Source organism: Marmota flaviventris, chromosome 8 (assembly GCF_047511675.1).
Source record: "Marmota flaviventris isolate mMarFla1 chromosome 8, mMarFla1.hap1, whole genome shotgun sequence".
NCBI lineage: Eukaryota > Metazoa > Chordata > Mammalia > Rodentia > Sciuridae > Marmota > Marmota flaviventris.
This window is the reverse complement of record NC_092505.1, coordinates 68852598-68868391: the sequence shown is the minus strand read 5'-3', so window position 1 is coordinate 68868391 and position 15794 is coordinate 68852598. Positions and strand designations below refer to the sequence as shown.

At 34.3% G+C, this 15794-nt stretch overlaps 1 protein-coding gene across 2 annotated transcripts in view; it reads left to right on the top strand.

The window, feature by feature from the left end:
• Nucleotides 1–15794, top strand: part of Trat1 (T cell receptor associated transmembrane adaptor 1) — a 46339-nt gene that overhangs the window by 1830 nt on the left and 28715 nt on the right. For both annotated transcript variants that reach the window (XM_027943238.3, XM_027943237.3), the window contains exon 2: nt 9940–10050. In XM_027943238.3, coding sequence (XP_027799039.2) covers nt 9940–10050 — 111 coding nt within the window. The remainder of the gene's footprint in view (nt 1–9939; nt 10051–15794) is intronic.

Here is a 15794-nt window from a genome sequence, read left to right as displayed (position 1 = left end):
GTGCACTGTAAGAAATTGACAGAGCAGTAGTACTGTCACTGCCATGAGCTGATGATGGGGAGCGTGGGAGGGTGAGAAGGCCAAAGGCTGAACATGACCTTTCACTATTTCCAGGACTAACGACTCTAAATGAAGAAGGAATATGATGAAGTTTCCTCCATAGCATTTTGTAGTTCAGAGTGTCCCTTCAGGTGCGATAGGAAGCTCCTTCATGTCATTTGAGACCTTTCACAATTTCATAGAAGAGGTACAAATTTAGTATTTGCCCTGAAAGCCTCAGAGACCTTAAAAGCCAAAACAAAACAATATGAAAGAAAAGAACCAGACTTTTTCAAATTCAGATAAGCAAGATAAAAACTACATTAGAACACAGACACAAAAGCACAATTATTCTTAATTAAGTAAAAAAAAAAGGCTGAAATGAAAGATGCAAACTTTTTTCCTTTTCTTTGTAGTTATTACATCATCAATAAACGTGCTGCTATCACGATTCAAACTATACTTCTACATTCACACAAAAAAATCAGCATTAGCTGAATCAAATGGTAAAAACAGTTTGGTTACTGATAATTTAAACAATGATTTACAATTTAGTTTACACATTATTGTTTTTAAAATAGGATTCTAATTGTGTTTACTAATTTTCTTTCCATAAGCCTCAATCACCTCTTTGAGAAGAACAAATCCTTTCTTTTAAAGACTTATGAATCATCATCTATATATGTATATATATGTGTGTGTGTGTGTATATATATATATATATATATATATATATATATATATTTAGATGTAGATAGACACAATACCTTTATTTTATTTATTTATTTTTATGTGGTGCTGAGGATTGAACCCAGTGCCTCACATGTGTTAGGCAAGGGCTCTACTACTGAGCTACAGACTCCAAATCATCTTTTTTTTTTTTAATTGGTTGTTCAAAACATTACAATGCTCTTGACATATCATATTTCATATATTTGATTCAAGTGGGTTATGAACTCCCATTTTTACCACGTGTACAGATTGCAGAATCACATTGGTTACACATCCACGTTTATACATACTGCCATAAATGCAGATGTTCTTAAACTAAAGATGGATCAAAAAGAAAGTTCCACCAGGTAATTTAAGTCATATTTAGCTGTGATGTTAAGAAAAGTCAGTCCAGGAAAGATTGACACTTGAAGGCCATGACTCTGAGAAATGTGTGCAGAAATTGCTGGTGGGTAATAGATCTCATTATTGTGTAATTCTCCAAACATTTAAAATTTCATGTAATTGTCTTGGCATTCCTACATTAAAAGTAAAAAAAAATTAACAGGACTTACTCGAAACATTAAAAGAAACATCGTAGGTAAGTATTTTGTGGGATTAAAGGTTTCATGCAATCATGCTGTCTTCTGAGTCTCTCCAAGGTATTTCTCTAATAAGAAAACAATAAGTACATACATAAAATGAAGTAACTGACTACAGATAAAGAGAAGTTCATTGACAGCAGGGCTTTTGGCAGCTCTTTAAGCCCAACAGGATTTCTGAAGTTTACTAATCTCAATTAAAATTTCATTGTGAAAGCAGCAAGGACACTAACACTGGAGAAATCTTAACACACTCTCTTAAAATCTGCCCACTACCTCACTCCCATGTGTACACTTTCTTAATTAAATTCCATAAGTACTGATAGAGAAGAATCATGATGTGTTAGAAAGGGGTGGCCTGATGTCACACAGATGAAGACATGAATTCCTGTTTTATAGTCAGTTTAGTGAGCTTCAGTGATTGGCACACAACCAGTCATACAACTAGTGAATTGACCACTCTCATTCTCTTTCTTATACTGTTGGAAGACATTTCACAGCCAGTATTTGCTATTTTTCCTTCCCCAGTACAGCCTACTCCACAACCCACACTATGCACATCTCAAAAAAATCCTCTGTTCATTAATAGACATTCATTAAACTTGGTGGGTTTCCAATCTTGCATTAAAAACAGTGTGTTATTTGCTTAAAAGACTCAAACTATTAGCCCCTGGCATTTGAAAGCTAGGTAGAAACTTAAATCATGATTTCCCTAGCTGTCATTTGCTTACTAATAATTTTTCAAGGCCTTTGGCTTGTTAACAGTGTAAATTGTTGAATTCAAATTGTGTGGATGTTCTTTTGAAATTGATAAAAGCTATATAATTGAAAGTAGCTACAGTTAATGAATAATGACTCTAAAGATTGCACTTGTTGGGCAAGAAGTTTTAAGTACTTTGTGCACACAGTGTTTTAAGAGGCACTGTCCCATCCCAAGTAGATTCCCACAGGCTATGGGAGACATTAATTCTACATATGGAGAGTTCTTGAATAAGAGGAGTAGGGAGTGTGTGTGTATGTGTGGGTGTGTGTGTATGTATTTCTACAGACTTGTTGAAAATGTCCACCATTTAGCTACTCTATATCTGCTCTTATGTGTTTTTATGCGTATTGTTTTATTCTTCAAAGTTGGAGTGTTTATTGTTGGTAATCAAAAATGTGTGGAAGGTATCAAAAATGTCATGAAATACAAAGCTTATAAATGAAAATCCTCCCGTTGAAAACTCAGTTCATATTACTAATGAAAAAAAAAATCTTGGGAAACAGAAGTATTAGGAACTAGGGACTCCTAAAATCAAGGGAGAACTGGAGACCCTACTGAGCTACCTTCTTCACATGGCTAGTCACACTCTGCCTGTTATGATTTAGTTTGGGTTTTAAAAGGCCTCCAATTACTTATGTGGAACAGATTTGCTTTTTCAATAAATGAAAAAAACACAATCCTTAAGTACTGCACACTGTGGTCCTAGTTCTTGATTTAATATTGTTGACATATTCCATGAAATTTATTAGAAAATTTCCTAAAATTTTTAGTATAAAATGTAGGTTTATGATATTGATTTAGTTGTTTCTTTGTAACTGAGAGCAAAATTATCTCCTTGTAGCAATTAATGGACTGTTATGACTTTTCCAAGCTTCCCTTTAGTGGAAGACAGAAACTAAAACTTCTATTTGAAATATAATTTTGTCCAAGTGATAGGATGATTTATAGCTAGATTTAGTGTAATTTTAAAAATAAGATTAGGGCTTTCTGCTTACGTCCTTGAAGTATGACTTTTTATATTGGGCTATATTTTATTTACCCAAACCATAACTATTTATTGAGAGTATGCAAAATACTAGATAAAAGAGGAAATGGAAAAAAAACCTAACTAGAAAAGAGATTGATTTTATTACTTTTCCCAAGGATCATAAATGCTAAAGATTTGTTATTATTTTCTATGTATTTATTTTCTCCTCCCCTAGAAAGAGGGGTGTTAGAAATGGATAATAATAGTGTAAAAGATAACCAAATGAGTCAGGGTAAAGGGAAAATAAGGATCAAGAGACACAATTGGGCAATGAAAGTGAGAATCATGTAATACTAGAGATTTACTTAAGGAAAACTGTAAAGTCAGAGATGGTGATCAATTAAAATATTCACATGGGCTCTAAACATAAAAATGTACCAGATCCTAAGGAGACACATGGGTCCTTAAACTTGAGACACCAAGTGATATATTAAGCGATGCCTTCTAGTCCTTAGTACACTATAATTAATGAATTTTATGGCAAGTTTCATAGGCTGCTTCTTTTTCTTAAAACATATATTATTTTTCCCTGATAACAAAGGTAGATAATATGGAAATTAAAAGAGTAAAGAGAGCGAGAGTTTTAGCTTCTATTTTCTGAATACAACCTGAAGTTCAACTCTGTTGCCACGTTGGGGTAGATTGTGTGCTTTAGTGATCTATCAGATGGATGTGGTGTTGATATCCTCCTCTTAAAGAAATTTTGGGAACATAACTGGAACATGTTGTAGAATAGGAAGCCATCAAAGCAAGCCCACTTAACTTCCTTTTGGGGGAAAGTTCAGATAGCTTCATTCAGGCAGGGTCAAAATTACTATCCAAAATCAATTCTACATCCTTTTCACACATGACAAGCAAAAGAGCATGTTCCCAAATTATATGCCGTAGGGATTTGATGTACCATTTCCATGCTGGATTATTTCCAAAGCAGAGTTACAAGTCCACATTGCCAAAGGTAAATTATTAATACATCAATTAAATGCTTAATTTTAAGCAATGTAGTGTTCTGCTCAACTTTATAATAAGTTAGTTGTAATATGTGTTATTAGGAAAGATATATTATACTATATATACTCAATAATCATCCTTATCCTACTTAATTGATAGATTTAAAATTTAAAAAAGAAAGATGGACATCTTCCAAAAAATAATTGGGATTTAATTGGTACTTTAATCCTTCTTTCTCTGACAATAGCAAGACAGAGTAAATATTTGGGAAGCTACTCTGGTTTATGAAGAAAGAACCATGTTACTAGCATATAGGACAACATTCTTGTTACTAGCATATAGGACAACATTCTTGTTAGTAGGACGGTAGAATTTAACTAGTACAGGTAAACATTTGGGATTTTAAGATAAAAAATTGAGAAGAAAGTGAAAACATATGCCCATTTTATGCTTCTAAAATTATTATGTATTCTGTCAGAAGAATATTTCTGCTCACGCTGACTTTGGTGATTGACATCCTGGTTTTATGCAGCCATGTATTTCCCAGGGTTCTCTCACAGAGCTCACAGAGTCCAGTAGTAGTTTCCAAATAGCTTTTCCCACATAATTTAGTGACACTAAGCAAACTCTCAAAAGAAAATAAATTTACATTTATAGTGATGGACGCCTCCTCTAGTCTAGTCTGATGGCCAGCTGTTAACACCAACTTCCTTATTTCAAGTTTCCTGGAAAAGAAATGAATAGCTTAAGTTTTCTTGGTAAATATAGATTCAGGGAAGACAGAATTAAGGCACTGTTGATCAGCACTTTAGCCAAAGCCACAGTGATTTAATGAGTTACTCTTCTATTCACAAGCATGGATTTCCCAGCTGCTGGGGTTAGATCTTTTCTTCTCAATAATGCTGGAGGTAAGTGGAAGGGAATCTTCAACTACTCCTTTTCTGGGTTGTAGATATGACTAGAACATATCTGGTCAGAACCTTTCTGTTGGCTCTTACTCATTACATCACCCTTTTTAATTTCATCTTCATTTCTTCAGGGAGCTGACACATGTGTAGTGAGCAGTTACATTTTGTTGACTTTGTTGCAGATACAATAGTAGGAGTCTTACCAGTAAGTTAGTAATCAAAGTTATTGATTATTAAGCATCTTACTAGTGAGCAACATTATTCTAAAAAATCTTATTACATCTTACTTCACTTAATCCCACAACAGGCACTATTATTATCACTATTTTTTTTCTTTTTACCAATGAGGAAATTGGGGCATGAAGACAAAGATGAATAGGCAGTTTCTTCCCTTTGCGGAGTTCACAGTTTACTAGGGGAGATTGATTGATACACAAAATTATTATTTTTTTAAAGGTAGAGGGGTCTGTGAGATGTCACCTGTTAGAGGACAGGCAGCACTGAGGGAAAGCTTCAAAGAGAAGGTAACCTTGTAGGATGCCTAGTTATGTTTTAGATGACTAAGAGGAAAGGCATTTTAAGCAAAGAAGTGAATATACAGAGACGTAAGCACATGAAGTAGAAAGCACACATCTATTGAAAATTACAAGTGCTTCAGAATAATAATAATGGGATATAATTGGGAGTTTTGTGAAGTAAATCCCAAAAGATATGCTGGAAATCTGAAGTATCATTTTGTGGAAATAGTTTTTGATAAGGAATGAAAGAGGTCATGTCCTCTGTGTCTAAAGCAGAGGTAGGAACAGGTACCTTTTCCTAAAGAATCTATGTCACAATCCACAGAAAAATTTTTAAAGGGACAGTTTTCTCTAGAGTCCATTGGAGAGGGGAGTATAGGGATATAGTGTACAGGAAGATAGCTTGGTCAGGAGCGGTAGTTAATGTGGTGTGGATCATCGGAAAGAGCAAATAAGCATAAGCCCCATGATATAATGGGAACAAAGGTCAGACTGGCCTAAACAAGTCCACATACCGTGGTATTTTAAAAACTTGGATATCAAGAAATCAAAGTTCTTTAATTTAGGTATATACTGTGGTCCAAACATTCATCTTCAAAATTTTTTAACCTGAAATATGAAGCTATGTATATATTTTAGCTATACAAACATTTGTCACAATTTGTTTATAACTAAAAAAAAGCAACTTAAGTGTTAAATGATAGATTGCTTAAATAAATTATGGAATATTCATAAAATGGAATATTAGGCTGCCCAAAGAAATGGAAGCATATTTTGTTCATAGGAAAAGAAAGACATAGTAAAATTATTTTGGGGGGGGGAAATAGATAACAATCTAGGGTTTAATGGAATCTTATGTCTGCATCCATAACAATTTCTACACAAAGAAAAATAGGTTTGGAAGTATAACTCTGAGGTTAGGTGCACCCCCTTACTCAGTTGAAAATTTGCATATAACTTTTGGCTCCCTTGAATGTAACTACTTATAGCTTGCTGTTGACCATGAGCCTTACCAATAACATAAAGAGTTGATGAAGACATTTTAAAAATATCATGTGTAATATTTATGGTGAAAAATATGTGAGAAGCTCACTGCCATTTGCAACTTGCTGGCGAGAAGAACAAATTTCTTATACAGGGATGATTAGAGTCATGGGATATTTTAAGCAGACACTTGAGCTCACAGCAATAGTAACTGGAGGTGGCTATGAAATAATTACAGTAGTATTACTATAATTAATTTCATGCAGTTATGATTTAATATTTCATCTTTATGTTTGCTTACTTTTTTCTCAATTGAGAATGGCTCTATGGATAGTCTATGTTTAGTGAATAAAGTTTTAATAAATTTCAACTCTTTGTAATAGAGTTGTGTATATATTTTATGGAAGCAGTGGGTAGAATAGACTATCACCTACATATATTTTATACATTTATGACATATCTTTTTCCTAATTTTTTTCCAATATCTGGACCATGGGGTTCATCGTGAATTTTTTCTAATTGTTGCAAATTTCCAAAAAATGATATCCAGGTACAAGTGGACCTTGCAGTTCAAGGCTGTTGTTCAAGGGTCTATATAGTAACCAAAGTGTTCACAGTGATTGTCTCTTGATAATATGGATAAGCCTGTTTTATCTTTTTGTTTTTGCTTATCTGGGCTTATTAGTTTACTAATTATTTTTTGTTTTGAACATAGATGATGTATGTAATACATTTGGCCTTTCTGTAGAAAGTAAAATTTGTTAAGTGTCACCAGTACAGAGACTATAGAGGGTGAACTTGACTGAATAATTTGAAATGATAGTTGTAATATAATTCAATGGAATATGTAGTGTGTGCCCTCAGATTTCTTTAACATGGGGGAAGGATTTAGAACTGCACCTAGACTATGGGTGCTTCAATGACATTTGCAAGAAGAGGAAAAGAGAAAGGGTCTTTAACAACAGAAATCACCCCCTTTACCCCTGTATTGTGATAGGAAAGAGGGAAACTCAGACCTGTCTGGGAAACGAGACTACTAGCTGGCCTCCTTTGCATAGTTATAGTTGGATCTACCACCTGAAAATGATAGTCATCAATGTGGGGTGGGACTGAAGGTGGGGGCAGGATGAGCAGGTGAGGAGCAATCTCTCTCTGAAAGCTTTCTTAATAATTCCCAAAGTACCCTTTGACCCAGCAATTCCACACCCAGGAACTCTTGTACAATAAGCTCACATATCCACAAAAATGTTCAATGGTGTTTTCTGCATTGTGTGTAAAAGAAAATGTTTTAAAAAATTAGAATGCCCATCTAATGGGAAATGCCCATTTAGGGAAATGACTAGACATTACAGCAACACTGAAAAAATCTAGGCAGCCACTAAAAATAACATAAACACACTATAATAAAAATGGCTAATTAGTATAATAGTCTCCATTTATGTTTTGGTAGAAGATCTTCCAGGTTACTCTATATTGGCATTGCTGAAATTTTTTAAATTTATTATCACAGAGCACTTTTTTTTAACAAGTAGGTAAAACTGTAAAAAAATCAAATAAATAATTCTAGAAATGCATACAATAGCATGCAATACCCAGAATTTCTGTTAATGTAGTTAATTGTGTTGTCAAATCTCATAAATACTTAATGAAGGCATGTTTATGAGAAATAAATTGGCCTCTTCTCTCCAGAAAAACCTGGTATTAATGAATAGGCAGGTCTCTTGCAGAGGTAAAAAGACTTTTTGGGTCTTTAAATTTTCTTATAATTTATGAAATGTAAACATTCCCTTAAATGAAATAAAACCACACATTTTATCATCATCATTAGTTATTTTTTTCTATTTATTAGTTATTCTTGAAAAAATATTTTAAAGCACACATAATGGCATCACAGAATAAAAGATAGAATAGCCTAATTCTCAGTAAAGATTATTATATTTCCAACATATAGAAATAACATGGCACTAAATTAAAGAGGAAGCATGAGCAAGTGACAATTTTTCTGGCATTAAAAGAGATTTGAACTAATTTGAATAAAAACAATGTATATATGTACAAACAGGTGACATGTAAATTAGATGCATATATATAGACATATTTATACCATAATACGCATACCCATTTTCTGTATTTAATCACTCATATGCATAACTATGCTCATTTAAAAATCAATGATGCCAATTCAAGTACACAATTCAAATGTCAAGAGTGAGATTCAGAAAATACGGAGTATTGAGCAGCACAAAAGTTATTTTGGTTTAGAAAGTCTTTGCTGGATACTTTAAAAAGAGTAGGGAAGCAAAACTAATTTCCCTTCTGTTACAGTATAGTCTTTACTGGGTTTAACATGGTAGTATTTTCATTTCTTTGAAGAGGTCTAAAATGGGCTCTGATTTTAAGTGTCTCATAGCACAAGGTTTGGGACCATGAAGAAATATGATCTCTGTTATAGCTATTTTCACCTTGTATTTCTAATTATGTTTAACGTCTACATTCACAACTTAAGTAGAGGTTCTTGAGCACAAGCATTCTGTTCATTTTTAAATCATTGATTCCTAGTATAGGACATAGTTCTTGCTACAGAAGTGATTTCTCATTGATATTTGTTGAATAAATGTATATGTTGTAATGCAGAATTACAAGTTATTTTTCTGGGGTCAGCATATGATGTGGGCCATACAGAGATATGACTACTAAGATATGTATAATTAGGTTAATCATCTGACAGTCCTTCATATAGGTGTAGAGATAGTCATAAACTATCAAGTGCATCTTACATAATATTCCATAAAATGTCTTTCATGACTCAGAAATGAAACAAAGAGAGTTTGTGCCTCTCTTCACAGAGAGGAAAGAGTGGCATAATGAACTCTCTGCTGTTCAGTCATGGAGTTCTAAATAGTATGAGGAGAGCTCCTTGGGGCCAGTCCTAACAGAACTGAGTTGCTTTGATTCCAGAATTATTGTTGTTTTTCAGTACCTGATGTCCTACACTGCAAGGCTTGATGGAAGAGAACCAGTGGTTTTCTGCAGGCAGGGAAAGCACACATGATTTTAGTCTGGATATTAAAGAAAGGGAAAAGATGGCAAATTATGATTCTTGATCATTAGGATATTCTTGTTTTGAATGAAGGTTTTTATAATCAGTGACCACTAGTCACCTTTTAACAGCCAGACTAAAAATATCTTCCATGTCATCAACAGTAGGAATTTGGGAAATTTGTTTCCTTTTGCCCATGCTGAATTCAAGGACTTACTGCCTACACCCACTTTGAAATCCGTAATAAGCTTTTGGTCAATGATGATTAATTTCTTGTTGGAGAACTTTTCCTTTATTACGAATGAATGCAGCCATTTTCATTGTGAGAACAACCAGATCAAAAAAAAAAAAATGAGGAGTTAACTACTATATCATGGATGTATTTCCTTTTGTTTCCAGGAAACTCTGAATGCCCCTTTTTTCTCTGGGGACTTCTAGCCTTCTTGGGTTTGGCTCTGGTTATTTCGTTGATCTTCAATATCTCCCACTATGTAGAAAAGCAACGACAAGGTAAGACATTTTGACATATATGGTACCTGCGTGAATGGAGAGTGTAGTCACTGGAAAGCCTACAGAAGTAGACAATTTCATGAAATGTCATCCAATAAAATATTTTATCTGCAGAAAATTTGATTTTTTAAAATCCCAAGTGTTTTCTTAATTTAACAATGCAATTATATTAGAAATGTGAAAAAAAAAACCCACCAAATTTAGCTTTACCTTTGCCTTAGGGTATAGACTTGCAAGGGATTACCCTGGTAAAAATTTTCCCCCTCCAGTTGGACAACTCGTCAAACTGCAGCCACAAAAGTTCTCTCTGATACATGAAGAGGAGAGAGAGGAGTGTCTCTTTAAGGTTCAAGCCTATTCAAAATCTCTCGGGGTCAGCAGGCCCTCTGCAGATCCAAAGAGTGAGGTGGCTTCAGAAGAGAAGTGGAAAGGCCATTGATGGAACCATGGGCTTGTAATCAGCCCATCCCAGGGACTAGGAGAACAGACCAAGAGGATCTGCTACTGTCAGTGCTTCTTTTTCAACAGGCTGGACAGCAGTTTTAACCAGGTGGATTTTACCTGCATATACCATGATTAAAGTAGTGTAAAGGTCAGTAACTAGGACAGCATGCTGTAGGCATTCAACACAGGCATGCTGAGTACATGGATTCATGGGATGGAAGAATGAAAGTTGAACCATTTCTGGGAGATATCAATATTCTAGGTCCAGGAAACTTTTGAGGGACAGACTCTACATGGGCCAAAAATAAAGACAATAAAAGATAAAAGCATTGTTTTTTAACAGATGAAAAGAAATAAAACTAAGCTTGCAAAGGTAAGGTAGACACATATGTCCATGAAAACTTGAATCAATTGAGAGCAATGGTCACATTGCAGGGAGTGCCCTTGGCCCTCTCAGGAGTAGCTTCTTAAGTGTTGGAAATGATAATGTGAAATATGGAGAAGAAGGCATTGTCATACAGATTTTAAAAAAAGATTAGAGGTACTATAAAATGAAGTGACATAGCTGAGGTCATGCATTGATTCAATAGCAAAATCTGAGTTAAGTGCCCCATTTTTCTAATTCTCTATGCAAAATGTTTCTACTAGTACATACGCTTTTGTGTTGATGAAATGTCCTCACCCGGAAACCTAACATTCTTTTAGGACCTCTATACCTCAGATCTGTGTCTAAGGGGAAATGCCAGGCAAGCAATGCTTTTTCACTTACAAGCTTTCCATAATTATTGTTAAAAACAAATGTATCTTCAAACAACCACATTTTATAAGGCAGGTGTATAAATGACTCATCATCAGACTTTTTTTTACAAAGTTTATTTCTTTTATAGAAAAATACAAGCTAAAAGTAGTAGAGGATAGTTTAATTTCTTATTTGAGATCTTTTATGAAGGCAGATGATGATATTACCTGAATTAGAGAAAGACAGTTTGAGAGCTAGAGAGGTAAAGTAATTTAAGGTGGTAAGTATGACGAGAGCGATCATTTGAGCTAGTGCCTCACTTTTCTGTTGATCCAGGTGGTAATTCTTTTAAGATTTTTGTGGGACAAGATAATCAGTGGACTGACATGTCTAACTCGAGCCCAAGTCTCCCTGGAGACTCCCCTCGGACCTGTTTGTCCTGCATAGACAGAAGAGATTCTGTCCTCTCAGTCAGGTTTTCTAAAACTTGGTCTGTAAATGCAATGCTCTTGCATCTGACCTCATGCAACTTTTTGTGTTTGCATTTCTGTGTTACTCTTTGTGGCTAAGAAACTTGCAAGGTCTGACTCCACCTTGGCAAACAGTGGGTGAATAAGTTTTGCTGGTGTATTAAATAGCTTACAAAAGAAAATCTCCATCCTTGTGACAATATAATATCTGCACATTCAATCAGATAAACAAGATAAGCCTTTCCTTGATGTTTTCTGTAGCAGCTGGGTAGAAGCTTTGAAATAGAGTTCTCTTTTCCTCCCCAAACAAATCTTTCATTTTTATGTGATTCTTTGTCCAGATCTGTTCTTTTAGGAGGATTATATTTATTCATTTTTCTGATAGGAATGCTTTAGCTTTTTCCTTCTTTAAATCCAAGGAACATTACTTCTCCAGTTCTTCCTCTCTGTTTTGAGAAGGATAAAAAAAGTGCACGGTTTGCACATACATCAAAGTCCTGTCAGTGTATCTCCTCTTCACTAGAAAATAATACACATTTTTCACATTTCTCATGGAAAATTAATCAGAAAGATTCTATTGTGGGGATTAAACCATGAGCTGTTGTTTCTTGATGTAGTGTATAGTGCTTAGAAGGGTGTACCTTTTAAAGAAGAAAACATAAAAGCAAATACATTTGCTTCTCATCCTCTCTTCTGTGTACCCGACCGCAAGAGTCTGCATCTGAATCACAGGAGAGGATCATGAAAACTCACCCAGCTCTTCTCACACACCATCTTGCACCCTTCACCACTTTATCACAAAGCAGACACTTTGTAATTTTGTTAAATATGATTGAAATGACTAGGCAGCCTTTAAGTCATACCATTTATTTTTAAATAAACTCACCAGCTCTCATGCCAGACCCAGCTCTTTTCAGAAGCCTGAGCTTGCTGACCTTCACACTTAACTGTCACCCCTCCATTTTCCATTACTACTTCCCATTTAAAGAGATTATAGTTGTTCACCTTCCTCTAGGAAGGACTGTAAAACTAAAATCATCCAAATATTGATGGTCCAGCTCCAGATTACACATTTGAATTCTAAGAATAGCCCAGAATGTGGTGTCCTTGAACTCTCTCAGTGTGCTTCTTCAGTGTAGTTGATCTTGATGGATAATGGTTCCATCACTTATTTTCTTCTCTTTCACATTGATTTAGTCCCCTTTCCTCTCATAGAAGCCTCACACATTTTTCTATTGTGTTCTTTATACAACTACTTCTATGCCCTTTTCCCCACAAAGCTTTTTGCTCATACTTTCTTGTGGTGGATTTTGCTCCCCTCCTCCACCTCCTCCACCTTCTCTTTCTCCTTTTCCGCCTCCTCTTCCTTTTGTGTCGTTTACTCCTTATGATATATTTCCCTTTTACATGGTGGCACAAGGGGACTCATTGTATGAGTATACTTTCCAATATTCATACTCAAGTACTTCTCCTTGGAGAATTCATATTATCTTTTAAAAATATTAGTTTGGGGAAATACTTTTACTTACTCCACTATCTACCTATCTTTTTTTTTCCTATCCTTATTAAGCAAGGATATTATTTTATTTTCAGATATTTTTCATTCACATTTTATTTTCAAATTATATATATATATTCTTTATTTTCTTTCATATTAATGTTCATCTGGTGACTGTCCTCTTATCAAAGTGGAGATTTCAACAATTTTATTGCAGGTCAAGCTTTACTTATAAATATTTTTAACTTCAATGTTGAAATACCATCTTAATAATATCAGCCTATTTTCAGCTAGCTCATTTAATAAGGAAATGTCCCAATTCAACTGAACACAATTAAATTGTGGCTTGTTATGTGGTATGTATTTAGAATATGTAACATGAACAAGTAACTTTGTCATTTTGTAAAATGTTTTCACAGAAATCATCTCATTTGTTTTTTAAATATACTGCATGACACAGGAGTAGATTTATTCCTACCTTGTGAATAAGCTGAGAATCAGAATTTTTAAATAATTTGCATGTTGTCACATAACAAATGTATTGCTGAGCTCGTATCATATCCAGTATCTTCTGATTCCTAACCCTAAATTTGTTCTATGATACATCAGACAACAGTTTTACTAAGTTATTGTACATAATTTTAATTATAGGTAGATCTGAATAATAATTCATGGCATGAGTATAAACATTTCTTTCTCACAGAAAGAAATCAACACATACTATATATATATATATATTTTATTTTCCACATTACAATTTTATGGTCTATAATAACTAATTAGTTATTATTGTTAGTTACTGTATAATTATTATCCTTCTAATAATATTGACATATTAATTTATATATCTCAGGCTTCCTGATTTTGCTGGGTGCTCATTAACTTGTAACTACTGTATTGCATCTTTCAGATCACCTTTGGCTTTCACTGGCATTTGTGTGTGTTTACATTCACAAGTCTAATCTGAAAGTAGTTGAAAATAACTGCCTCTATTATATGCAGTTCATGGTAGGGCATTTCCTGTGGGCTGGAAGAAGTGTATTTCTGACAGGTCCCAATGGGTTACATTCATTATTTTGTGTTCCATAGCAGCTTAGTATACATGCTGTGCAAAACCTTTCCTCCTTTGGTCCTTCACAGAATTCTTCCAAACGCATCACAATGTAACATGTTCATTTCATCTGGCAATTTGACTGTTTTCATATATTCTTCCCCCAATATTACTTTACCAGTATATAACTCCTCTGTAGGATAACAACATTGTTGCACTAAATCTAGCTAAAAATAATCTTCACAGCTGCTTGGTGACTTATACTCAATTATTTGAAAATGTTATTGCTAGTTCTTTACCAACTCTCAGTGTTTTTCCTATATTAAAACTAAAAGATAAAGTTACTGCTGTCTCTGGGTCATTGCCATAGACTTAGATAATATCGGTCTCTATTTTTATAGAATAGCTTCTGGAAGGGTTTAGCTTTTATTTAATGTCAGGTTAAAAAATAAGAAATTAAAATATAATAAATATCATGCTATATATCTAGTTCAAAATCAAAGAAAATTTATTGATGGATGGATAATGAAAATCACAATATTGATCTTAATTACCAAAAATGTTCATTATGAATTGATTGCCTTCACCAAATAAATTTCTTAAAACTGTATTTTCCAATATCTTTTGAATACATATTTAACTAGAAATTATTGACCTTTGATGTGCAAGTTTCAAGGTTCAACAGTGGGTTACTTTCTGAGATTTGGCACATAATTGTTTTTATGGTTTCATTGTCCAATATTATATTCCTGGTCAGTCTTGTATTTTCAGACTAAAGAAAACTATTTCTTTTAGAAGCTATTTTACTGTTTTGATTAATTTTAAAGGTTAAGTTTCACCTTTTCCCCAGTCTCTTCTCCCTAGAACTGTCACCTGTACTTACCACTATTTGCATGTAGATAAGAAGGATTTATGATTGGAACTACTTTCTTAGCATCACTTTTATGTTGCTGTTCAGATGCCAAAAAATGTTAACACTTTAAAAATAGATAGGTAAATAGATAGATAGATAGATAGTAAAAGGACTTTCTCTTAGGATTATTATTATTATTTTTTGAGGGGTAACAAATAAAAGCCTACTCAAACCAATATGGCAAAGAAGGAAGCTAACAGAAGGATGCAGAAGTGTTGATGGAATTCAAAGGCAGAAAATGTGTCCATGTTCCACAATGGACAGGAGCCACAAGGAAGGCAGGAATAGAAGTTCCAGCTTTCTCTGCCTAGTGTTTCCTCTGCATAAAATGGCCTTGCCTCTGGCTTCTGTATCATTTCATATTACCATGATAGAATCTGATTGGCCCAAACAGAAGAATGTCATCTCTTGTAGTAGTCAGCTTCAATCACTACAATGAAATGCCTGAGGCAGCTAACTTTATACAGAAAACAGGTTTGTTTAGCTCATGGTCTTGATGATTCAAAGTGCAAACAGCATAATGCAAGCTCTATATTGCTGCTTCTTGACCAAATCACCTCATGGCAGATAACAATGGCAGGAGCATGGGTTGAAGTAAGTCATAGCTGCTCCAGCCAGAAGGCAGAGAG